Source organism: Toxorhynchites rutilus, chromosome 3 (assembly GCF_029784135.1).
Source record: "Toxorhynchites rutilus septentrionalis strain SRP chromosome 3, ASM2978413v1, whole genome shotgun sequence".
NCBI classification, from domain to species: Eukaryota; Metazoa; Arthropoda; class Insecta; order Diptera; family Culicidae; genus Toxorhynchites; species Toxorhynchites rutilus.
Genome location: NC_073746.1, coordinates 260,975,098 through 261,002,484, shown reverse-complemented (window position 1 = coordinate 261,002,484; position 27,387 = coordinate 260,975,098). Strand labels below are relative to the sequence as shown.

Genomic DNA, 27,387 nt, shown 5'->3' with positions numbered 1-27,387 from the left:
CTACATTCATACTGTCGTCGGAAGACTTTTAGAACTTACTAATATAAACATTTTGCGATGCACAACTTATCAATATCTCAACTCCACTCGAAGTTATTGATATTTCTTCCCAAAAAACACGCTCTTTTCATTTGATTGTCATTCTTTCTGGGGCAAACATAAACAAAGTTTATTAGCGGTATTTGAAAGGGCATACTTTATTCTATATGATTTGTGACTTTCAACACTATGTTATTTTTTATGTTTGAGTAAATTAAAATTTAAATCATGAGTTTTTGGGTGAAAAAATATAAATAACTTTGAGTAGGATTGAGGTATTGACAAGTTCTGCATCGCAAAATATTGGAACTGATGAGCTCTAAAAGTCGTACGAAGACGCTTTTGATGTAGAATTTGAAATATAAAAGTTAAAACAAAAAAAAACGTCTTTTCATGGTAACCCTAACGCAACTTAGAAAAAAAGCGCTAAATCGATTATAAAGGGTGTTCGGATCAAAAAGTGGTCAAACTAAATTGCGTGTAAATCGATTATTTGTTTATTAAAAAAATCAAAGTATCTTTCTTTTTGAAGTTCAATATGTATAAAAGACGGAAAAAATACTCAGTTAAGATTCCGGTAGACCTAGTCCAAATCGGCGAGCCTTTCGTTTGACGCCTGCCATCAGATTTTGTACAGTCTTCTTATCCACTTTCTTCACCGCAGAACGCCAGTTTGCCTTAAACTGATTCTCGCTGCTAACAGTTTTTTGGGTCTTCTTAAGGTTCAGCTTAACTATCGACCAATATTTTTCGTTTGGGCGAAGTTCTGGTGTGTTGGGAGGGTTCTTATCCTTAGGCACAACCTGCATCTTGTTAGCGGCATACCACTCCATGGCCTTTTTTCCATAATGGTAGGACGCCAAATCTGGCCAAAACAGCACAGACAAGTCATGTTTCTTCAGGAAAGGCAGCAAACGCTTTTGAAAATACTCTTTCACGTAAATTTCGGTCCCGGTTGCAACGAAAATGTCGCTTTCCAAGCCACAGGTACAGATAGCTTGCCAAACGAGGTATTTCTTGGCAAACTTTGATAGTTTAATATACTTGAAAATGTCTGCCACCTTTCCACTTCCGGTTGCTGTATAATACTCTCGTCCAGGAAGCTGTCTGAAGTTGACGTAGGTTTCGTCGTCCATTATCACGCAATCAAACTTTGTCAACAATGTCTTATACAGCTTCCGAGATCTTGTTTTTGCTGATCGTTGCGATTTGGAGTCACTACCTTCTTATAAGTCGATAGTCCGGATCGTTTTTTAGCTTCATGCACGGTTGTAGACGATATTCCCAACTTATTTGCGACATCTCGAACGGAGAGGTTGGGGTTGTGCTTGAAAGCGCTAGCATCTCTTCTGTTCGTCACTGCGGCTTCCGGCTTTCGATTTCCCTCAGATCCAGACTCTCTAGTTGTTGACAAACGTTCCCCGAACACTTTTATTACTTTGGTGACGGTTGATTTGGCCACATTCAACGATTTTGCTATTTCTGCGTGCGTGTAGTTCGGATTTTCACGACGCATGTACAAAATTTTGATTCGTCACTCCTCTTGCTTTGACGCCATTTTGATATCTAAAGATCTAATGTCAACATCCAAATAGAGGCATCATTCTACACACACACCTACAAAATAGGGGGTGATCAGGTTTTTATATGAATGATTAAAAAAATACGGCGAATTTAAGTTGACCACTTTTTGATCCGAACACCGTTTATTAAAAGATAGAAAAAAAAAGCTTTGTTCTACAAAGTTGTTTGAATTAACTAGGGCTACACCATTGTCGAACTATGTTTATCTCTATCTATAAAGATAAGAAAGTTAGATTTTTTATTTCATCGACAGTTTTGATTACCTTATTTTTGATAACATAAAAAGGAGCGCACTATCATGTGTAACAACTTTGTTGCAGACAGTTTTTGTCTAAAGAACAAAAATCAAATGAAAAAAGCGTGTTTTTTGGGAAGAAATATCAATAACTTCGAGTGGAGTTGAGATATTGACAAGTTCTGCATCGCAAAGTGTTTGTATTAGTAAGTTTTAAAAGTCTTCTGAAGACAGTTTGTGTGTAGAATTTGAAATATAAAATTAAGAGCAAAAAAACAGTTTTTTTCATGGTGGCCCTAACGTAACTTAGAAAAAAGGCAACATATCGGTTATTTCAAGAGATACAGGGTGGGCCATTTAAAGTGGAAGGATTTGTTTTTGCAATAGCAAAGTAAAGAAGTGGAATTTTAATTTTTTTTTTGAAATTCATTTATTTTGGTCCAAGGAGATTTGTTCTAACTACTTTTTGATTATGATATCTCGTAAATGACCGCCTCTGGCCTTGACCGCAAAATGTGCCCTTTTTTCGGCATTTTCCATCACTTTGCCCAATGTTTCGGCCGATATGGCAGCAATTTCTTGTCGGATATTGTCTTTCAGCGCAGCCAGGGTCCTTGGTTTACCAGTGTATACCTTGGATTTTAAATATCCCCATAAAAAAAAGTCAGGAGGCGTCAAATCAGGTGATCTTGGTGGCCAGTCATAATCGCCGTTTTTCGATATTAATCTTCCGGGGAACATTTCGCGCAATAATTTGGTCGTGGCAGCCGCTGTATGGCATGTAGCGCCGTCCTGTTGGAACCAGTAATTGTCCAATTCATTTTCACGAACAAATGGCAATAAAAAGATACCTAACTCTTGCGAACGATGGCGACCTGATGTCGATGGAGTCTCTGCAACACTGGCTCGAACGGCATCAATATTCTCGTCGAAACGTCTTGGTCGTTGTCTGGACAGATGACTGGCATTACCAACACTACCAGACGATATAAATTTGGCATATAATCGACGTATAGTGTTGTCTCCAGGCGATGTTTTAACTTTATTTTTATTTTTCCACGCACGTTTAGTTAACGCAATTGAGAAGTTATTTTGAATGTACAGCTGAACAATTTCAGCGCGTTGTTTAGGTGTGTATTGTTCCATGGTTAAAATTGTACTGAAATGACGCTTCCAACGCGGTATGACATTTGTTAATCTAACATCTCTGTCAAAAGTTATGGGGTTGCCAGATGCTTCCACTTTAAATGGCCCACCCTGTAGGAAAAAACCATAAATCGGGCCAATCAAAACGAGGCAGTTAGGGCGTTTAGATAACGCTTAACATTTTACAGTTATTCAATTGTTTATCTAATGAAAAATAACATTTTATTAATTGCGATAGAAGCGTAGAAATATTTCCTATCAATTGATGCAAACATCTTTCCGATCCAGTAAGAAATGTTCGAATTATAAGAATTTGAAATCTTTTATTTTTCCCTGCATGTTCAGTGTTTAAGTTTTCATTTTACCCCCCATATACTTCAGTTAGACGTAGTCCCACGTCAAAAAGCGCAAAAGGGGGATTTCGGGTGAAAAACTCAAGTGCTGAGTGATAAAAGACACTTTGAGGAACACTTTCATTGAGAAAGGTTTGCGGGGAAATGCGGTGCAAGTTTTATAAGTCCATCCGAAGCAAAATTAAACTTCAAAAATAGTACTTACTTTATGTGGAGTTAACACATACAAACAACCAAATTTTGAAACTGACACCAAAGGCAAATTCTCCGTTAAAAATGCTTCAAGAAACATAATAAGCCAACAAAATTCGTTCAAAAACTCCACCAAAAACATGTTAGAAAAACACACGCGAAATAGTGGCGCCGGTGCCATGCGAAACTGGTATCTTATCGCGTTGCCAGAGCAATGATGCTCGTGCGGAATGAGGTGAAACACGTGATCCTAAATGTCTTGAACATGCTAGAACTGTAGGATTTTGTTTTATGCAACTTTTGACGTAGGACTACGTCTAACCGGAAGATATAGGGGGTGAAATGGAAATCTAGGCACTGAACAAGTAGGAAAAAATGCAAGATTTTGAACGCTTATAACTCGATCATTTCTCAATAGATCGCAAAGGTTTTTGCATCAATTGATAGGAAATATATCTACGCATCTGTCATAACGAATAACATTTCATTTTTCTTGAGATAAAGAATTAAATAATTGTGAAATATCAAGCATTGTCCAAATGCACTATGTGCCCATTTTTGATTGGTCCATTTTGTGCTCCTCAAATCGTACCGACCAAAACGGGCAACCAGAGCAGCAGCGAAATAGAATGAAGCACGATTGGAAAGGAAAAAGAAAAAAAATGAACGAAACATTGGTCGCAGTCTCACACATGCGTAATTCTCGAGCCAGCCAGTCAGCTTAAAAATCCCCGCTCCGCTGCCGTAACGATCATTCTCATTCAAACCGTACACCACATCGGTTCGCATCACAACACATCAACAAACCAACCCAAGCAGCCATGTCTGGACATGGTAAAGGAGGAAAAGTGAAGGGAAAGGCAAAATCCCATTCGAACCGTGTTGATCTGGAATTCCCCGCAAGGGTAGCTAGGCCGAGCGCGTTAGTACCAGTGCACCAGTCCACCTAGCCGGCGTTATATAGTTTCGGCCGCCGAAGTGATCGAGTTAGCTGGCAAAGCTGCTCGCGACGATAAGAAAACCCGCATTCGGAACAGAACACATTCGGTTCGGTGAACATCAAGACAACAACAGGCAGTCGCAGCGAGTGGCGAGTGGCAAACGCAATCGCAAAACGGCAGCTGGTAGCAGAAGAAAAAAGTTTGTTCTTTATACAATCTGCTTTGGTGGCAAATCCAGAAGAAGGCGGCATCGAGGGCGTTCGAAATGGTTTTTTTTCTAAAACCACGAGTACAAAGTTTTCTAAATTGGAACCATTCCATAAAACAAGGCGCTTATCAGGGCCATTAAACCTTTCAAAAAAGAGTTTACGAAATACAGTTCAATGCTTTCTAAAATAATATCCAAAATAATAATAAAACACAAATTGATTTTTTCATAATTTGTTTGCTAGGATCTGATGATTATGTGAATTTGGCAGTTGTTCTGAGGTTATTGATATTCACCAATTCTTAAATCGCTTCTAGATTGAAAGTACAGTAATTTACACTTATCTCGACATTTAACTAATTGGACGGACCTGTGATGCGACATATTTAGTTGGACATTTTTGTAAACATAGAGTTCGGGGTCCAAATTATGACCCCACATTGAAAGTCGACACTGTACCACTGTCATCGCAAATGTTCAATTACAGGTTAAAATTACCTCCAATCCGACATTGAGTGGTGGTAATGCGACGTGCCATTGAATGTAATTTACTGTACAATATGTCACAAGCTGGATGGGAAGAAATTTTCCAACTGTGAAAGCTGTGGCGAGTGGCAAACGCAATCGCTAAACAGAAAGGTTTAGCCGAACAAGATGGGGATATCGAGTGATAACAAAAAAAAATAAACTCTTTAGATTGAAGATAATTTTGTGATCCTGAAAAGGACCCTTTTTAGCCTGCATGTGAATCCAACGAGCGAACAAATCGTAATGAATGTATTTTTTTGCCATCGCTGCCTTTTAACGCTCATTCGTTCGTCTCGTTGGACTCGCCCCTCTGGCTGAGTCTGCCGATTTGTCTCTATCCTGTGAGTGTGTACCGCTAGAGTATAAAACGCGCGGATCCCAAAAAAATATCTTATTTTCTTTCAAACCGTAAACCAGTGTGGTTGTACGGCATCGTTTAACATCGCATCGCATCACATCATAAAAAGAAAACAAGCAGCAAAGTGGACGTGTGGACGTAACAAAGGAGGACATGTTAAGGGAAAGGCAAAGTCTCACTCGAACCGTACAGGTCTCCAGTTCCCTGTTGGTCTCATTCACTGATTGCTCCGCAAGGGTAACTAGGCCGAACGGATTGGTGCCAGTATACCTAACAGCGATTATAGAGATAACTGATGATAACTGATGTTGAAAATTGACTGACGTTACATCTGCATTGCATAGAGAAATAACTAAGGAGCAACACGATGAGCTATGTATTTCCTGCTGCTCTGTTCTTATTTTAAAGGACTTTAATCCGAAGGTCATCCGTCCCTGTATTTACTGTTGGTTTTTCAGAACGCTTATAGCTCGTTTATTTCTCGACAGATCGTAGAGTTCGTCTCCAAAATCTCAGTTCTTTTTCATTTTTATTTACTTTGTTTGCGGAGACTACAAATCTTACAATTCATTCGTCTCCGAAACCACAGCTTAATGTACGGTAATGTGCTCAATAGTGAAATATATGATAGTGAACGAGCTGATGACCACCTGTGCATTCCCTATCACAGCCATAATTTTGATTGTACGATATGTGTATACGCCGAAAGATGCCCGACGTTGAACATTTAATAAGTACAAAGCCTTCAGAAAAAAATCAAGAATCAAGTTTGTAAAAAAACGCAAAAACACAACACCAAAGGTTCTTTTCAGAACCCCCATCTTGTTCATAAAGAGTAAATAGTAAACTAATCCATTTTTCAGGTAGATAGGTAGGAATTCACGCAGGAGAAGAAAATAAAACAATATATTCAAAATATATATTTAGCAAAAGCTGTCCCCTTTGTCCTACGTCATTATGTCACCGACATTACCCACCCGTCTTTTTTTGCTAAATTTTCTCAGGGACCGCTCAGCCGCATTGAGGGGGGCAAACGCAAATATTTGCTTCCATTGATCCTTCAATTATTGCTTATCATTAATCCCAAATGGGAAATAGTCGCTAAGGCAACATTCAGATTGCGTCTTGTAAACAAAAGTAAATATGCACCACTTAGGATGCAATTATGACCCTTTCCATAATTCGCAGCGCGATAAGCACTAGACGCGCCTAGTTTTAAGAAGGAGAGAGGAGATACTTCTCATCTTTTGAATTAAGATTGTGTATATAAATATTGTACAAAATTGAAAATGAAGTTAGTCTTAGTTTCGAACTCACGAGTAAGCGTAAAATTTCTTTAATTTCAAGAAAGAAATTTTCAACTCCCATTTTCCCATGCCCGCACCGTCCATAACGAGCAATTAACGCAGCTGCGAGGCACAGGTTTTATGTAGCACTATCATTGCAAAGCCTGCTGCGGAAATCAGTCGCACGTAAATTCAAACCTCAAAATGCAAATGTAGTGCAGGACAAGAGAAAAAGTAAAACATTGCAACGCAATTTGTACCGTGGAGGAGTATTAATGGAAATTTCACTAGTGTTTCAATCCTATTCGTGCTTCAGCCAGCGAGCCACACACAGAAGTTTTGCCCGACTCGAAGCCTGAGAAGAGTCATAGTGAAGTTCCCATCTTTTTCAGAAATTTTGTTCTGAAATCCTAGGAGGCTCGATGAAAAGATGCACTGCAGAAATGATTTTATACGTTTTCTATTTGGTTTTGGATTATTATCCATACCGTCATCCTCTGATTGATTTTATACCTTGTCGAAGAATAGTATAATAATAGTATTCGAACGAATAAAAAAACGTCTGTGGGCGCAGCTGCGAAACAACCACCACGAAAGATGATGGTTTCGATCTTTCAGAAAAAAGAAGAACTTTTGCGATACAGATTTAGAGCAGTGCTTATTGATAAAAATTAAACAAAAGGCCACATATGACCAGCTTACGTATTGTTCACACGAGGACAAGAATAAATCATGAATCAACCATGTTTAGCTGCATCTAAAACCCTTGCAAATCTTCAACCCTCTCCTTATTTTGAACCTGAATGAATTATTACAAAATTTTTGCTATCAAAAGGTGATAGCTCCCGAAAAAATCTACTGTCAAAGTATTTCAGAACCGACCAGTAGAAGGACTGTAGTAAAATGAACAGTGCGTAAAGACTATAATTGAACAAGAACAAGAAAAAAATGATATAATAATTTTAACCCTCCTGTACTAGCGCGCAAAATCGTAGTTCGTATACTCACAGACTGTGCGTGTCTCTGTAATACTGCTATTGTGTATTTTTAGGCGTTGTGTGTATTTATTGAAAGAAAAATATAAAGTTGAATGAAAAAACTCCAGAAAATATTTTTTCTTCAACTTCATTCAGTTTCAACAGTCATTTAATTCAGCTACCTCATTGATTCTCGGTCTTTCAGACCATATGCCCGAATATAGGAGGGTTAATATTAACAGTCTTATTTATTGGGTGTGTAACTTTATTCGTTCCGTTTCCACAAGATGGCTTAAGGTGTTATGAATAGTCGATGGCAACAGCTGAAATTTACTGAATCGTGAAGTTTCGACATCTCTTAACATAATATTGTTTGCAAATCTTTGAGTTTTGTACAACAAATTAAATTTTCAGTGCGTTGAAAATTTGCGGGAAGTTTTGATTTTCTGTTTCCATTGGATGAAAAGTGCAGCTGAAGTGCATCGAATACTAGTAGAAGTTCCCGATGATTCTGCTCCCTCGGATAGATTTTGTAAGGAATGGTTTGAACGATTTTTTTTATCCCATCTGTTTATTATTTTCTTTAGGCTCATTAGCACTTCAGCTGTAATAGAGCCGGATATATTCGTGTTCATTTTATCTTATCGATAACATGCGGTTACGCCTTTTCGGCGTAAGAGTATTCCTAGTAGGACAGTTGATTTGAGGCATCCATTGTTGTGTTAAATATAGCACCATTTGCCGATGTTAATTATTTTTATTTTATTTTATTTTAATTCAACAAATCAACAGGTATACAAGACCCTAATGACGTTTACGTACTAATTATAATTATAAACTTATTAGCTAATAAGAGTGTTTGCTATTGAAGTGATGTATCCCTTCTTAATCTTTATCGACCGGTTGTGGTTGAGGTTGTCACTCAGTATGTACCGGCTAAGTCGCGCACGAATTTACTCCCAGTACCGGCTAAATTTTCACTATGCATTGTGTTGTGCTTATTCCTTTTATTTTAAAGTAATGGAGTTTTATTGATATTTATACTTTATTTTGCATTTGTTTTATACAATATATTGCCTGTTTATCTTAGCCGATAAATAGCCTACCGGTCAATAAGCGCTGGCAATTGAAAAGCCGATAAATAGGCTACCGGTCGATGAGCGTAAGGAATCGAAAAGCCGATAAATAGGCTACCGGTCGATAAAGTGTTAAGTATTGTACGAGAGCAAATTTGACAAATTTGCGTTGGATAGTTTCTAAACGCAGGATGCTGTTTTGGTAGTATGGTGACCAAACAATCGATGCGTATTCGAGTATCGAACGGACCAGGGAACAATATACGGCTTTTATACAGTGTATGTCCCTGAAAAGTTTTGTTGTACGAAACATAAATCCAAGCATTTTAGATGTTTTCGTTGTAGTATATGCAATGTGTTCACGAAAAGTAAGCCTAGAGTCGAGCATAACTCCTAGGTCCTTGACACAACTAACTCGTTGTAATATACGATCCCGCAGCTCATACTTGAAGTGTACTGCAGTGCGTTTACGCGAGAATGATATGATTGAGCATTTGGTGGGATTGAGAATCATTCTGTTTTTATCACACCACGCAGCAAAGGCGTCGATTTGTGACTGGAGAAATGCCGCGTCTTGTACACTATGAATCAAATGGTACAGTTTATAATCGTCCGCGTAAGATGATTTTTGACAATCCAGAACTAAATTGATGTCATTCAGGAATAGCAGGAAGATGTATGGTCCTAAGTGACTCCCTTGTGGAACGCCAGAAGTAACATCAAAAGGCTTGGAGATAGAGTCACCGATTTTAACGGACATCTGCCGATATACCAAATAGGATTGGAGCCAACTAAGAAAGGAGCCGTTGAAACCAAGACGATTAAGTTTTGCAATGATTATCTGGTGATTGATGGTATCGAAAGCTGCCGAAAAATCGGTGTAAACTGCATCTATTTGATGACGCGACTGTAGAGCACGAGCAATAAACGATGTATAGACAACTAGGTTTGTGGTTGTGGATCGTTTCGGAATGAATCCATGTTGTTGTTCAGCTATGTAGCTCTTGCATGTATACGAGATATAATCTAAGACGATGAGTTCGAATAATTTGTATATTGCACATAAGCAAGCGATCCCTCTGTAATTCTGGACCTCTTTCTTACAGCCTTTCTTAAAAATTGCAAATACACAGTCTTTCTTCCATATTTGGGGAAATATGCCAGAATTTGAGGAGCGGTTGAAAAGTAGACTCAGTGGATAAGACAAACGTTCAGCACATTTTTTCAAAATAACGGAGGGGTACCGTCCGGTCCTGGATTGGAAGAGTGTTTCAGTTTATAGCAGGCGTCTTCAACGATGTTCTGGTTAATTATAGGTGGTGATCCAGCCGTTGCATATGAGGTATATTATCAGTCGCGGAGGTAATTTGCTCATGATCAAGACAATCATTGACAATCGGGGGTCTCCGTAGCCACATTGGTTGCGCGTTCGCTTAATAAGCGATCGATCGTGAGTTCAAAACTCAGGGCCCTCATTGACCATCTTTGTGTTGTTACAGAATAGCTACGTCCACCCAACAATCATCAGCGATGGAGATCGATCCACGGTCGAAATAAGATCGATTCATCCATACAACTGCTCTGCTCTGCCAGATACATCGGGCTACTGTTCTATAAATAACTCAACAATGATCAACCAACTGTCTCCGCTGTCCGGAGGTCCAACAGGATAATGGAAGAACAGAAAGAATACTCTTACGCCTAAATGGCTACTGTGTGAATGTACCATATGTAATGGTATAGAAGGAATACTGGCGAATGGCAACTGTGTTATGTGCTAATTATAGATATGATAACCATGTGACATGTACACGATTAAAATTCGGCTCTATTACAGCTAAAATGCTAATGAGCCTTAAATAAATAAATGGGATAAAAAAAAAAAAATCATTGACAAACAGATACTTTCTCTGCTGGAATGCTGGAAATTATTGCAGAGCGTTTGAAAGTGATGACTTTACTGCTAGAGAGAAAAAGAGTACGATCAACCGAAGCAGTTTGAAGTCGAAGAATTAGAGACATCACCCGATGAAGATTCCTGTCCAACGCATACAGAATCATTGGTAGTAACTCAACAAGCTATTTCTAAACGACTCATAGACGCAGGAAACATCCAAAAGCACTGTAATTTAGGCTCCATACGAATTGAAAGCAAGAGATGCCGAAAGGTGATCTTGCATGTCAAAAATGTTGCTTGAACGGCACAATAGTAAGTCTTTTTTTGTATCCAATCGATAATTCAAAACGCAAAAGATCGTATGTAAAAAACGGCCAACCAGGAACATTATCGGCTAAATTTATTGTTGGCTTCAAAAGATGCACACGCTTCTTTCGCGATGAAATACTGAGATTTGCAGGACGCATCGAATACCGTCCGCAATTTTGTCGTAGAGCTTTCCGGGCGTAATATTGCATGGTGCGGCAAGAAATATTGAGGTGAATCATCGATTTCTTCGGGGGAAATTTCCCTCATATGCCCAAGGTTGACATATTCATGAATAAATTCACGATATAGTTGTTTCATTTCAGAATTTGAATCAAATTTCCGCTCTAGTGCTAGAAAGCGACGCCGAGCATTGAATTTGTCATCAGTCAGTTGTGGTAATAAATCGTTTCTTTTTGGAAGTTTCACAACATATTTTCCTTGAGAGTCCCGCGAGAAATTATTTTTGAAGTGTGTTTCACATTGCTGCTCTGATGGCGACCAAGCGTTTTCCGTTGAGCAAGATTCAATTCCCCAGAATTTTTTCACTAAATTGTCGATATTATCGACACGACTGATATGATATGTATGATGAGGAACGGAGTCAATATTCTCTTTGCATTTCCCCGACACAACCCATTCAAATACAGTTTTTTTGTAAAATTGGGTATTCGTTCCCGATTATTATTCTACCGTATCGTAGTATTTCGGAGAAGATTTCATTGCCGAGGATAGCATCAATAGGACCTGGCATGTTAAATGTAGGATCCGCTAGTGTTGCGTGGGTGGGAATATTCCACTGAGAACAATCGACGACCCGAGATGGCATTACACTAGAGATCGACGGCAGGACGAAGAACGACATTTTCTTCCGATACAAAGCACAGGCTCGTGATGAGATGACAGTAAATACAGAACGTTCGATCTTAGTGATACTGGAACCAATTCCAGCTACATTCATCGGCGAGATAATAGTATCGAGATTCAGTTGACGACGTAACGATTCGCTCACAAAACTGTATTGTGAGCCACAATCCAGCAGGATGCGAGCGGGAAATGGATTTCCATTTTTATCTTCGAAGATGACCAGTGCTGTCCATAGGAATACAATATCCTTGTTGGTACAATATTGAGTTGTGAGTGTCTCAGGTGGGTTGTTTGTTAGTTCGTCACTGGACGCAGGGTTTGCAAAGTGCGCAGATCGAAACGAATTGGGATCAGTTAACGATGATCTCATCGGAGGAGAAAGTGATGACGTTCGAGGATCAGGCATGGCAAGGTGGTTTGGAGATAGTTCTTGAGATGACGACGCTGATTGTTGATGCTGTTGACTGACGTAAGTCGACGACTGAGACAACGGATGTGGTCGCTCGAGAGGTGGCAAATGTAGAAGTGTGTGGTGCTTGCGATTACATTCACGATGACGGACACACCTTGCAACTATGGGATGCCGTTTTTAGACAGTTTAGACACAATCGATTTGACTGTGCAAATTCTAAACGTCCACGTGGAGTTAGTTTGCGAAATTGTTCGCAATTTCCGATGAAGTGATCTTGACTACAATGCTGACACTTGCGAGAGGCGGAGAGGTTAGACTCAACTACATGATTATTGGTTATTGGTTTCGATTTATTCTTCGATTCAACAGGGCGGGATGTATCACGTGGCTCAATTTGCGGTGCGAGTGATTGGAGAACCCGAGCATGATTCTGCAAGAAGTTTATCATTTCAACATACGATGGCATTCCGTCGTTGACAACTCCGTCTTCACGGACAGTATTTTGCGAGGAAAAGTTCTCCCATTCTCGGAGAGTTCGATTATCCAAACGAAGGCTAAGCTGGTACACAAGAATGGAACTCCAGCGATCTGCTCGTTCACCAAGCCATTTCAACACGGATATCTTTCTCTCGAAACTATCAACCAGAACGAGAAGTGACTCTGAAGACTCTCGACGCATCGCAGGGGTGTCAAAAATTCCTTTGATGTTACATTTAATTAACAATTTTTTATTGTTGTACCGATTGATCAATGTTTTCCAGGCCAATGCATAGTTTTCGGAAGTAACAGTTATCGAATCGATTACTCGAGACGCATCACCTTTCAGGCAACCCTTCAGATATTGAAACTTTTGAATAGGGTTTAACTGCCCACACGAATGAACAGCTGCGTCGAATGAATCGCGAAACGACGGCCATACTTCTAACCTTCCACTGAAATCAGGTAATTTCAACTCTGGATACTTAATGTGATTAATTTGAGCCGTGGGTTGATTTATTCGTTGTACACTTGCAGCCTGCGTCGGCAGGTTTGCATTCAAAAACGTTTTGCAATTATAATAAATTTCCTCAATTTCATCGAGAGATTCCTCATATTCTTTCCTAGCATTCGGCACTAATTGTAGAAGGTCCAAAATCGTATTGCGATATTCCATGAATAATTCCTCTAATCGAGCCAACCTTACCATAACCTGTCCCGCATCATTTTCCGATTCAAAATTTTCTACAAACTCGTTAATTCTATAAATCGATCGTCTTATCATGGCTGCCCGACTCTGGACAATGGAGGTCCTTTCATCTGACCCTTTTCCAATGGCGAATTTTCCGCCCGACTTGCTATCTATCTCTGATTTTTCCATTGCAATTGCCCTGTTAAGCTAACACAGAACGAACCCACCTGGTTTTTGAGTGCGATGATCTCTCGACAACGACAATCTAACGAGGCGGTCCGCTACCTATCTTTTGCGTGTGCAACACGTGTACCGTATACCGGAAGTAAAATTCACCAATTTTTCTATTACACTTTTTCTTTTATACGATTCAACTTCTATATTTAATTTTCACACCCGAATCGTCTTCGGCTTTCGCTAATCCAATCAATTCAAGTTAATTTCTAACCGCGTGGTCATAACCACCGTTCATAAGTTCACAGCGTTTCGAGAATTTTACACTATAAAATCTGTACGTGTTCAAGAACTTCGCGTTATTAGCCTTTCGAAAACACTTTTACGCCAAAGCACTGTTCGGCTCTTCAACCGCTCAGCCGGATAAATTCGCGCAAATTTCCACAATCGTATCACCACGCCGTTACGGTGGTTACGCCGTTACGAGATTACGGTGAGCCTAATCACGTTTGCGTAAAAGCGCCTAAAATTCGCGGCTAAATTCGACACCGAGAATGACACGTATCCGACAGTATTCTTCCAAAGATGACGAGAAGCAAAAGAACGTGTTATAGGTTCAACTGGTTTGTTCAAAGTGAACGTATATTTCGTATACTTCTTTTGTGGCTGGTGGTCAAGCGCGGCAAAGAACTAAAGGTCGATAGTGCTGGACAAAGGCTATTGATTTGGTATCGATTATCCTATTATCTGTTCAATTTGAGGCAATAATCTTTTTGTGTGGTGCGCGAAATATTGGATTCCAATTATTTTTTAACTATGGTTTGAACACTGATATTGGGAACGGTACTAACCTGCAGGATACTGGTACGTCCAACGCCGGAGGCCCCCAGAAAAGCCACCTTGAGGTTGCCTTGCATCCAGGGGGGGTCCGGTCCCTCCAGAGTGATCCGCTATGCTGAAATACACTTATTTTGTATACGTATTTCCATATCGATTGATAAAATTTTGTTGAGCTTATGGCTACTACTGGTAGTGGTGGTATTGTTATTGTTGGTAGTATTGGTTTTATTGGTAGTGGTGGTTGTGGTGGTTGCAACAATGGAAGGACTAACAGCGGCCGAGAAGGCGGCAGCAATGGCAGCACTGGCCTTACTGGGGTTGCTAGAGGTGGTAATGTTATTGTTATTATTGCTAATAATATTGCTATTATTACCATGATCGAGCAACAGTTTATTGGAATTGGTTGGCGAGAGACGATTCCACATTTTAACGACAAACTTTATTATGTCAATGGCAAACACTTTTCCGCACTTATACACCGGCTAGACGTCGTGATAAAATCTTCGCCGATAACGGCTTCTACGTGGTTGGATATAGTTATAAGTCTGTTATTTTTAGCACTATATTCCGGTCAATATCACTAGGCAGCGTTTCATCAGATATAGAACACTTTCAGGATTTTTTTTTGTTTCCACTATATTGCAGATGGCGGAAACTTGTGCGTACGTTTTATCAGTTTTTTTTTGTTATCTACGTTTTTGTCTTCATTTGTCTGTCACTTATTATTCAAGCAACTAACCTAACTCGTCGAATGTGTAAAACTACAATATTCTATTCTAGTAATAACTAATTCACCTCGAAAATTTTATCGTTCTCTAACACCATTATTAACAAAGATATTTGCGGCGCTTGTTACTACTGGGCCATAAGTTGAGCAGCATGCTAGAAAGAAAGAGTAAATAATGGTAGAATCATTCGAGTGTTCGAAGGGTTTCTTTCGAATCGTTTAAAAATTTTGATCTTCAATGATGTATTCAACGAACCCGGGAGGAACGGAGTATATATCGCAAAAATCGTCCTATCTATTCGTTTTTTAATGCCCATAATTTGCATACTATTCAAGGCAGAGAGTGTCCCACCCGATTATTTAGGGTAATAAATTTGGTAATAATTCGTTTCGCCATTACGTATACCCCAGGAAAAGTTTCGACCGTTTTCGTTGAATTTAATTTGGCTGCAACGTTGTCGAACGCCCTCCGTTCGCTCACCAATCTGTCAGGATTTTTTTTAGAGTTTCCCCTGTCCTCCACCCACGGTAAACAGTACAGCAAGGGAAGTAATTGTTTTTCTTCCCTCGGGCTCATGGGTTGGGCGTTTTTTGTGAGGATGTTTTATTACGGTGCATTTGTATGTTAAACAGTCACTGGGATCATTGAAGCTAGCTCGTACTACTTGTACGACCGAAGCCTATATCAAATCTTTTTACCCTGGTTGTATTCCTAAGATGCACTACAAAAAATTTCAGAGAAACTCGCTGAAATGAAGATAGTTGTCGTTGGGGAAAAAATAATACATTATTTTCTCGGAAGCTGGCTTTAGTGATCAATATCTCGCGTAATATCGATCATTCAACTGCAAGTTTAGGCTCGTTGTGAAGGTGACCTTTCACGCTTAAAAAAATCGTGGGGCACTTCGGGTTTCCATTATCCACAGTTAGTTGTTTCATCATATGCCCCACGATTTTCTTTCAGTCTCATCAATGCCCTAGATTAATGAAGGAAGGGGTGTGAATACTATTAATTGCTGCTTGCCTCATTAGTTTCTAGCTATGAGTACATTATCTGTATTATTATTACGTTTAATTACAATGAAAGCTTTTTTTTTATTTATCTTATTGTGAATGGTGTTAATGGTGCCAGTACTGTAACAGTAAAATACGCGCAATTAATTGTTTTTTTTTTTATTTTCAATTTTTTTATTTAAAAAAATTTCTTTTTTCATGCAATATACTCAGGTTTTTTTTACGCGGGGAATACGTACCTCGTAAAAAAACTGCGTAAAAAACCGCGTTAATTGGAAAATCCGCGTAAAAAATATATTTGTATGGCATTTTTGGGCTATTCATATCTATTTTTTCAGATAAAAAAAAACATGTTTTCGAGAAAACTTTTCAAAATATTTTTTTTTCAAAAATTTTATTGATATTTTTTAATGAAAAAAATAATAATTCATTACATTTCATTCTTTAACCAACATTTTGTAGATCTTCTAGTTTTGAAAGAAAGGAAAAAAAGTTGAAAAACACTTAAAATTAAATAAAATTCACACAAAATCTAAAATTTGAAGTCAAGATACCGAATACACTATATTGGTATCTTGACTTCAAACAAAATTAGGAATAGTTGTAAGAAAACATGAAAAAGTTGTTGTTAAAACAACTTTTTCCCTGTAAAAGTGCCTATCTTCCGATGTATGGAAAACTTGTTGAAAATTGTAAGGGCTATTCATATAATTTTTTTGAGAATTTTTAAAAATTACGCTTTTGAGAAAAATGAATTTCAATTCTTAAGAATAAAATTTGGTATTTTTTATGAAAATTTAAATAATTTCCTACATTTCATCCTTTGACTCGAATTTTGTAAGTACAGGTCGGACTCGATTATATATAGTCGACCATTTTTTTTTCAACAATTATTTTCAAATCCTATACATAGTCGAATCTCAAGAAAACAATTTTTTCATTAATGTATGAATGTCAAACATTAATAGAAAAATAGCTTTTTTGTGATTCGATTATGTATTGGATTCGAAAATTAACGTTGAAAGTGATATTGCGATTATATATAATCGAGTTCGACCTGTATTACAGTTTTTGAGTTATATTAGGCTGTCAAAAAAGTCCTGCGGTATTTCCGCGAGGTGTCGTTGTAAGCGCGTAGTTCTAGTTGTATTCATTGTATCGAGTCATACTATAGCTTGTTGGAAAGGTATTTTTGCGCGCTATAATATTGTCCTTGACAGTGTTTTGTTTGGTTAAGTTGTTCGTGAGTTATAGTGTCGCAAATATGGAGCAAAATAAAGAGAAAATCCGACATATTTTACAGTACTACTATGACAAAGGCAAAAATGCATCTCAAGCTGCCAATAAAATTTGTGCAGTTTATGGACCCGATACAGTTTCCATTTCCACCGCACAACGATGGTTTCAACGTTTTTGTTCTGGTGTAGAGGTCGTCGAAGATGCGCCACGCTTCGGAAGGCCTGTCGTCGAAAATTGCGACAAAATCGCTGAATTAGCCGAGAAAGACCGGCATAGTAGCAGCCGTAGCATCGGCCAAGAGCTTGGGATAAGTCATCAAACCGTTATTAACCATTTGAAGAAGCTTGGATTCACAAAGAAGCGCGATGTATGGGTGCCACACGCGTTGACGCAAAAAAACATCTTTGACCGTATCGACGCATGTGAATCGCTGCTGAATCGCAACAAAATCGACCCGTTTCTGAAGCGGATGGTGACTGGCGATGAAAAGTGGGTCACTTACGACAACGTGAAGCGCAAACGGTCGTGGTCGAAGCCCACTGAAGCGGCTCAGACGGTGGCCAAGCCCTCATTAACGGCCAGGAAGGTTCTGCTGTGTGTTTGGTGGGATTGTCAAGGAATAATCTATTATGAGCTGCTTCCCTATGGCCAAACGCTCAATTCGGACCTGTACTGCCAACAAATGGACCGCTTGAAGATAGCACTCATGAAGAAGAGGCCATCTTTGATAAACAGAGGCCGCATTGTCTTCCATCAGGACAACGCCAGGCCACACACTTCTTTGGTGACGCGCCAGAAGCTCCGGGAGCTCGGATGGGAGGTTCTTTTGCGTCCGCCGTATAGTCCGGACCTTGCACCAAGTGACTACCACCTGTTTTTGTCCATGGCGAACGAGCTAGGTAGTCAGAAGTTAGCCACAAAAGAGGCCTGTGAAAATTGACTATTCGAATTTTTTGCCAATAAGGAAGCATAGAAGCTTGCTTCACAGGGGTATTATGAAGTTGGCATCTCGTTGGGAACAAGTCATCGAACAAAACGGCGCATATTTGACTTAAAACAGATGATTGAAACTAATTTTATGAACAAATGAAAATTCAAAAAAAAAACCGCAGGACTTTTTTGACAGCCTAATATTTTTTTGTAAAAAATCGAGAAAAAAAATGTTGGGCCTTTCAAACAGGTTGTATAATTTTTTTTTTATATATTTCAAGTGTGCAAAGTTGCTTAAAAGACCCATGGGTTTACACCCACAACGTTTCACTGCTATCTGAAATGGTGCTGCCAAAAGCCATTCGAGTTAGCATGAAATTCGTCAGCGATTGATCTGAAACGTCTAGAGTTTGCCAACAGAGGATGTGTTGTGTTCCATCAGAACAACGCAAGACCACATGACACCGGAAGCTTGATTGGGATGTTTTAATGCATCCACCTTATAGTTCGGACCTGGCACCAAGTGATTGCCACATTTTTATCGCATTGTAAAACTTCCTGAGTGAAAAGAAATTGGGATCAAAAGAAGATTGTAAAAATTTTTTGCTAGAACTTTCTACAAAAAAAATAATTTCACCCAAAAATAATAGATTACTTTTTCACCAACCTAATATATGTGTGCCACTGTTTTGTTGTGTTTTGACTTGACTTTTGATATAACAACTCGCCATTTTACAGTTTAACTCTTTCCTTTCTCATGTAAAAATAGTTCTAGAGGGTAGTGCCCAAAATAGGGCGGTATTATTGACGTAGAACTACGAAATCATATCATTCAATTCTCTTGTTTGTAGCTCGAATATTATTTTATATTTTAACGTAATTTGAGAATCGACTCTTCGGTAAAAAATTATGGTGGACATAATAAAGGCCGATTTGCGTTTGCGTGATCATTGGGAATGATTGGGAAGCCAAAATAAACCGTGGATATTCCAATAAAAACACGAAAAAATTTACATACTCCGGTTTTATTACATCGAGGTTAGATAATATATGAGAATATGGAAATAACAATAACAATAGAATCTCGCAGAAGAAGCTACATAAACACATATTTTTTTATATTTTCACGCAGTGATTCACTTACGGTTAAAACGAATATTGGCCAACGGCAGACTTTGAATCCACGATTAAACATTTTGGGCAATTGAAACATCACCATCTACATTTTTGTTACTATTTATCTTTTGCAGTACTCGAATAAAATCATTAGTTGTAAATTTTCAGAAGTAGCGATTCACTCCAACGTATTGGATGAAACAGTGACTTGAAAATAAAAATTAGCTGACCCATACATATATCAGCTATTTTGTGGCAGAGGTAAAAATCGAAGACGAGCCAAATCACGTGCAACCAAAGCAGCTGTCAAAAATTAAGTTTGAGCTTAAACTTGGGTAGAGTGCACACTTTGTAGTTGCTCTCCGTGATTGACCTGAACCAATTAAATTCCACAAAGAACTCGCGGCACGCGGCAGGGGTTATATTAAGGTAACCTGAGAAGAAAACCCCGTACAGCTAATTGGAACTTATCGTCCCGGCGATATGGCCCATTATGCAACGCGCATACACTTTATGGAAATCTAATCGCGACTGCGGAGAGTTATCTTTGAGAAACCTCGAAGGATAACCGAAGAGTTCCTCTAAAACCCATCGGAACGGCAATATATTCCGTTATTTATCGCTGTATAGAAAATCGAAATTTGAATTTTTGAATGCTACCGACAAACAAAAGTATGAGTAGCCCCTATTAAATGACAATACCAATACACAGAGCATTTTTTTCCGTTCATAGCGAGTTGGTCGAGTTGGTACACATCGACATGTTGATGCTTGGTCTAGATTTACCCTTGACCTACGACACATCGGATTGTCGAAAGAATTGAGGTTCTACAATCATTCGATATGATAGCGATGCAAAACAATTTCTGCGGGAAAGGCCGAGCTGCTGAAAGTTCCGGTTAGTGGACGTTTTAGAATTTCATGAAATGATGTGTGAACACAATTGTATGAGATATAACTGAGGTGGCTCTCATACCTTCAACAAGTGAGATAGGGTTACCGCACCGATAGATATGATTTAGTATAAACACGGCGACGACAAAATCCATAACATATGACTCTGATATGGTTCTAACCGAGTCGTGACGAAGCTCAATTATGCGTTGAATGGAAACCAAAACAAAACCATCACGCGATACCCCAGATTATTGGAGGATGGCATCATTAATTTCATTATGCGATGTTCTTTCCATCATTTTAAGGAAGGTATCTTCCGTGCCTCGTATCTACAGCAGCGCTGTATGAATGCTACCATCGTTTGCCCTCGAAGGCTGGTAAAAAAAACAATCTGAAATTGGTAGTCTGTTATCATTCCGACAGATAATTGGCATATCCGATGGAGAGTGACATGTGACAAATGAGAAAATTTGGTAGTGATTTAGATCGATTTGGTAAAATATTCCAGTTTTGTACGGCTGTAGTGTGGCTTCATTGATTTCCACCGATTTAATGGATTGTGTAATCGTTTTTTGTTTGAAAACTGCAAAAAATGTTTTGAAATGTTCGAAATATGAGGCCAAACATGTATCAAGCCCGAAGTTCGAATTTTCTTTCGAGAAGATTAAAAATCACAAAACCCATATTGTATCTTTGAACTACAATATATACAGAACATTTACTTCTAGTAATTTTTCATTCCAAATTAGACAGAATCTAAATATATCCGATTGAAAGATTATGAATTGGCAGGCCTCATGTACCATGATAGCACACCGTTGTTGAATTCCTTCTTGTTGTACTAGGTTGTACTAACGATTGCTTTCTATTGCCATAGCATTCACTTGACTTGCCAATGGCTTCTGATCCGATCCACTACGAGAAACGGTCCTCAGCCGCCGAAATAGCGTGGAATTTGCTCTAGCCAAACTTGATGAAAGATTTGTTTCTGAAGTTTAGCATTATGATTTCTCAGTCCGTGAATAGTCGAAATTGACGGGATTTTCATTTCCCCATTCATTTATTGGGTGCTTGTATGTGCATCATAATACTCAAGCGAAAACAACAATGAAGAATAGTTAGAAAAAAGAACCAATTGAAACTTAAAATATAACCTTGCACACCTATTACGATTTTGTTCGGTTACAAACAGCGGTCCTTCGATACGGTAAATTGCCAGATGGTGATCTGCTACCGTGCGAATTGTTCGCACCCAAATCGTTCGTTTCGGATGTGGTTGAGTTTCTATCCATTTTCAGTCAACGCTCGAAGCAGTAAGCATCTGTCCATTCATCAGCTACAAACAAGTCTTGTTCGGGCCAGCGATTAGTCAACTACTTTTCTTAAAGCTGAGAGTATACATTAAGTTATCCAAATGTCCATTACACTGGATCAGTTTTTATACACGATTTAGTTCTGTGATTTTTACGCGATTCTCGATTTTATCGAAATTACGTGATTTTTTAAGCAATTCTCTGAAAATTACGCTTTTTTTACCCGATTTGCTTGAAATCACGCGATTTTTTTCTCGCGCACACGAATCAATCGCGTAAAAAAGAATGTAGTGTATCTAGGTCTCGAGTAAGAAGAGAAGATAGATAGAGATTTAAAAGAACATTTTCAAGGCTTAATACGAATAAACTTTTTTAGTTCTACTTTCAAATTTTTGTCATCGAGAATGAAATAATTTTGCATTGGTCATCAATTGTAAATAATGCCATTTATGTTATACAAACATAAATGTCAAATTGCATCCATTTTGATTAAAAATGTTTTTTTGACTTGTCTGAGATTCATACCATAGCGGCATCTTTACCGATTAACCCTCCTGTACTCGCGTGCAAAATCATAACACGTATACTCGTGCACGGTAACAGTCATCTAATTAAGCCTCCTCAAAATAGAATAATTTTTGATACTCCAACACAAATAACGAAATTCGAATTTTTTACTTTACTTTTTAAAAGTAAGCAACTGAGCATAATTCATGGAAGTATAAAGAGCTATAAAATAACATAAAAACGTATTAATCGATTATGGTTTCATTGGAGTAAGAATCAGAACATAGCATAACTGCATGCTCGAAACAAACATATTTTTTACATTTCACGCATGTTTTTGCGAGTTTTTCGGGTCTTTTATCGAAGAGAAGAATGTATAACGACCTTCTAGATAATTACCAGATGTTAAAGGATCTGGAATATAAAGTTTGCATATTCCTAATATTCTTTGTCTCTGTTTTCTTGGTAAACTAAGAATTAATGCCTTTTTTTAGATAGGGCATAAAAAGATGATATAAAAGGATTTCTAGGAACTTCATTTTCTTTTTGTTGTTTTCTTGTCGATATTGTCCATTATAAAAAAATATCCCCGAAACTGTAACTGTTAAAAATTACCATAAGCTATCGATTAGTTTATAGTTTACTGTTTACTATTCTTCCACCAGTGAAATTCTTCCACGAGTGTGTATATGTATGGCCATTATATTTAGCGAATAACTATACGAAAGTCAAACATTTATATTTTGCTTTTGAACGTATGACTCTAACGACAAATAGTGAATATATGAATCCGTTCAATCCAGTTACAAAAAGGAACTGAAATCAAATAAGAATAGTCCGGTAATGATCTTATGCATTATATTCAATAAATATTCCAAGCCACTAATATTAATTTATACATTTCATTCAACAATATTCTAGAATATGAAAAAAGGCACATGTCCAAAAAAGTTACTCCTATACTCGCGTCGGTGTCACAGACCGAAAGTGGTAAAAAAGTGGCACACGTCCCCTTAGTACCAACACATGCGATACGCTAAACGATGACGAACGACGAATAACTAAGCTAGAGAGAATCGCAAAGTCGTAGTGTTGATATTTTCTGAGAAATGAACGAATTATTGATTTCTCTGTCTGACAGACCAATGCGCGAGTATAGGAGTGTTAAGAAACCGATGGATTTTTTCGTTACGGATAACCAGAAGGGCTGAAATCGTGTACATGACACTGCTTTTTTGGAATCCCCCCACATTACCAGCTTGATACTTTTTTAATATTGAATATTTTTGTTTTTTTTTAATATTTCTGTATTCCTAAGATTTATAACAAATTATAGAATAATGAATGGTTAAATATTATACGTTTTGTTTGTTCGTAAAACCATCCGAAATTCGTGCCTCTGTATTAGAATACCCGCTTAAGTTTTGAAATACGAGTTGACAAGCGTTTTCTCTACGGTATTATAATTTTATACGAAAGGCTCGTTCACAGGTTTTGTGATTTCATGTGGAACTAGTCTCCATGAAACGTTTTATCTATATTTAAATTGGTTAACACTAGGACTGTTTTCATAACTGCTCAAATTATACATGAGCAATCCATCGTTAAACTGCTTAAGGCAGTATTCTAGTCTAGAAATTTGAAAAAAAAATCAATTTTTTTTCCTTCATATTTCTGTGGTTTAGACATTCAAGAATATACCCTAGAAATGGCTTATCGAAAATCCTCTTATTAACCGAGCTGGAACCATTTTAGTGATGCGGTATCTAACCTCGTACGACCATAACAATGAGCTTCATACGAGTTTTTCTCGAAACAAGTTTTTTTCAAACTGGCGTACACGATATCTCAAGTTCTACTGAACCGATTCACGTCGAATTTATATGGTTACAATTTGTAGGCACCTCTCTATCGCATGAACCTCTAAAAAAATATTTTTTGAATTCAATCTTTTTAAAAAAATCGGGAAGCATAAGAAACGTTTTAAACCGCATTTTGTTTTTCAAACGGCCGCCATTTTGTCAAAAAAGATGTTTTTGACTTGTCAGATGTTCATGCGATAGCTGTTCATCTTTACTGATTCAGAATCTGTACGATTTTCTGTTTCAGATAACCAGAAGGGCTGAAATCGTGTACGCCATAGCACAACTTTCACTACCCTCACTTCACTAGCCCTCACTCACCCTTTACAACCCTCACTTCACTAGCTTTTAACTATTTTCGTTATGATTTTTTCTTCTCCGTTCAATTTTTGTTTTATTGTATAACAAAGATGAACAAACAAAGATATAATGGATAGTGCAAATATTCTTTGTTTTATTCTTACGGAGCTCGTCCGAAATTGGTGTCTACACTAGAATAACCCTTTTATTCTCAATGATAAATAGTTTCTGGAAAAAAATACCAATACCAATAAACAATATAAAATACTAGGAAAAATACAAACGGTGGAAAAGTGCATCTTTCAACCGGCACTTCACCGAGGTCTGCTAGCCATTCAAACTTCAGAAATAGGTTCTGAATAGAAGATAAATTTCAATTGCGCCCAGTTGCATCTGAATAATTCGAATAATAACTTAATGAGTTATGACTATTTGAACATTGACGAAATTTAGTTTGACACAACGTTATTATTCTACCCGTAATTGTAATATTAACCATAATTGATTATACAGTTTGTTGGAAAAATGTAAGTACAAAACGGTTCACATTATATTCGTAATAATTCAAATTGTTTCTTTCATCCTAGCTTTTTACTTTAGCAAGACAAATATCACTTCCATTACTTTTTATAGCATAATGAATATCTTTGGATATTCAAAGTCTCCATCCGCCGCTTACCTATAGCCATAAAAAAAACATAAATAACCGATAATCGCCTTTATTCATAACGAAAGAAGATAAATGAAGATATACCTCCGAAATAATAAAAAAGTGGTACAGTGATGAAAAAAAAATGGGAAAGAAAATGATGATTGCCGCAGCGGGCACCATTGATTATGATTTATCGTCTGTTCTCTATCCTTTAATCAAGTGGGAGGTAAATGAGGCGACGTGACAAAACCAAAATCAAAGAAACCCGACAACCCGACTGTTGAGATGACTTTCGCTGTGGAAGCGTCTGATGAAATTTATCATTCGCTGTAGTCATCATCGTCATCCTTTTAATGGCTATGAAAATGAATTTCCTCCGTCAGGCGGATTGGTTTCGATTCTGATCCGCTGAAACGGTTTACCAAATCCAAGCCGCATTAAAGTTTTCCCCGTAAAGAGATCAGGATTTTCACCTCCCATTGGCCCCCAAGCGAGTAACATTATCTAGCGAAGGTTATCTGAAAAAATGGTCACGTATTTAATAGAACTGGTAGAATCGTATGTTGTACTGTTGCAAGGAAAATTGGAGTTTAAAAGGGTGTAGATAATAATGGTTTGCACTAAATCTACACATCATATAATTGTACCCAATACTTTATGAAGAACGTCCCACATTAAATTGAATTGATATGTAGTAATCTGCTATATATATATATATATATAATACCATATATAATACCATAGCACGCAATAAAACTTCCGAATAACTCTCATATTAATCCGTGAGTGTGATTCCTTTCGCGGAAAAAATAAATATCCCAAAAGCAATGGTTGTCTGTAAACCCACTCCGTACACAGGAAGTAAATGGTGTAAGAATATTCCAAAATGCGACGATGTTCACCACCTACATCGAGCATTCCAGACCAACATAAACTCATGAATGGCCCCTCTCTTTCTAATACAATTTAGAATCAATCATACACGAATGTTTTTATTGTGGACCCTCTCCCACGCGCTCCAAGTGTTGTACAGACAAACCGTAAAGCCAATAGTAGTAACGGAGGCACCATTGGTGTGCACCATTGGCTTTGCCCGAAAGCCTGACTGTGCCTTCTCGAACAGTGAAGGTATGAACGTAAACGATATTGGGCAGGAAAAGGCGACAGGAGCCTTTTGCTGCCGGTGGTGTTTTGTGTTTTCGATACGGTTGGAGGACCGTTTGCTGCGAATTGGTCTCAAATAGAGACACTTCAGCGTTACACTGTCGAATAATGTAAAATACGTTTTCGTGTTTAGGACAAAGTCATCGTCGATCCTAGCTGGTTTATAGATTTCGACTACTACATAGCTTTGGTGAGATGGTTTTCACATTATCACTTTCGAAGTTCTGGTGATTTGAGATTCAGTGGAGGTGGTATGTACATATTGATATCTTTCTTGAGATGGCTGAAGAAATGATTTATCATATACATGAAATGATTATGGCTAATAGATGATCTACTTAAAATAACATTTCAGAGGTTATGGCCACCTCTACGAAACAAGTGTGACATATTTTGAATGAAGAATTAGTTCTTAGGAAGCTACTGACACCCAAGCCCTCGCTTACTTTGGATCGAAATACATTCGACTGAGACTTTCTAAACAATATTTGGTCCATTTTCAAAAGAATGAAACTGATTATGTGAGTCGGCTCGTAGCTATGGATCTGACCGGGATAGTTTTATGAACTGCGACAAAAAAGGAGAAGGGTTTGAGCTTAGAGGCATCGTCGGAAACTTGATGTAGGACTTTTGCTTTTGGATTGCGTTTCTCTAACTGTTCATAAATCCGTAAGTTTAACTCATTAAAATTCCAAATGGTTGTCCTAGAAAAATCGTTTGTTATGAATGTGTCGCCTACTTGCAAAACCGGCCAGCTTCACTAGCTTGAGAAAATAGTTTTTTCGGTTTTTTAGACCTTAGATACATTTTTCCATTGATTGGTAGTGATAAACAGCACCAATATCGATCTATTTCATATAAAACACATGTTTGAAAATCATGATTGCAGCAAATTCAGTGGCATGATGCTACAGAAAATCGTTTTTCCCGTAAAATTTTTATTTTTGGAGTTGGCCGGTTTTGCAACTAGGCGACACATATATGAACTGAACTGAACTGAACTTCAAACGGATTGTAAGTTGTAATGGTAGGAAGTATCTGGAAACATTAATTATTAATAAGTAAACTGTTGAAAAAAA

General features: G+C 38.0%; 2 protein-coding genes across 2 annotated transcripts in view; both read right to left on the bottom strand.

Annotated features, from left to right (window-relative positions):
* The window catches only part of LOC129774174 (ras-like protein family member 10B), a 30,052-nt gene extending 15,040 nt beyond the window's left edge, over window positions 1–15,012 (bottom strand). Inside the window, 1 exon segment of the mRNA XM_055777871.1 lies at window positions 14,599–15,012. Coding sequence (XP_055633846.1) covers window positions 14,599–15,012 — 414 coding nt within the window.
* Window positions 1–27,387, bottom strand: part of LOC129773126 (fructose-bisphosphate aldolase-like) — a 609,238-nt gene that overhangs the window by 67,752 nt on the left and 514,099 nt on the right. The window lies entirely within an intron of this gene.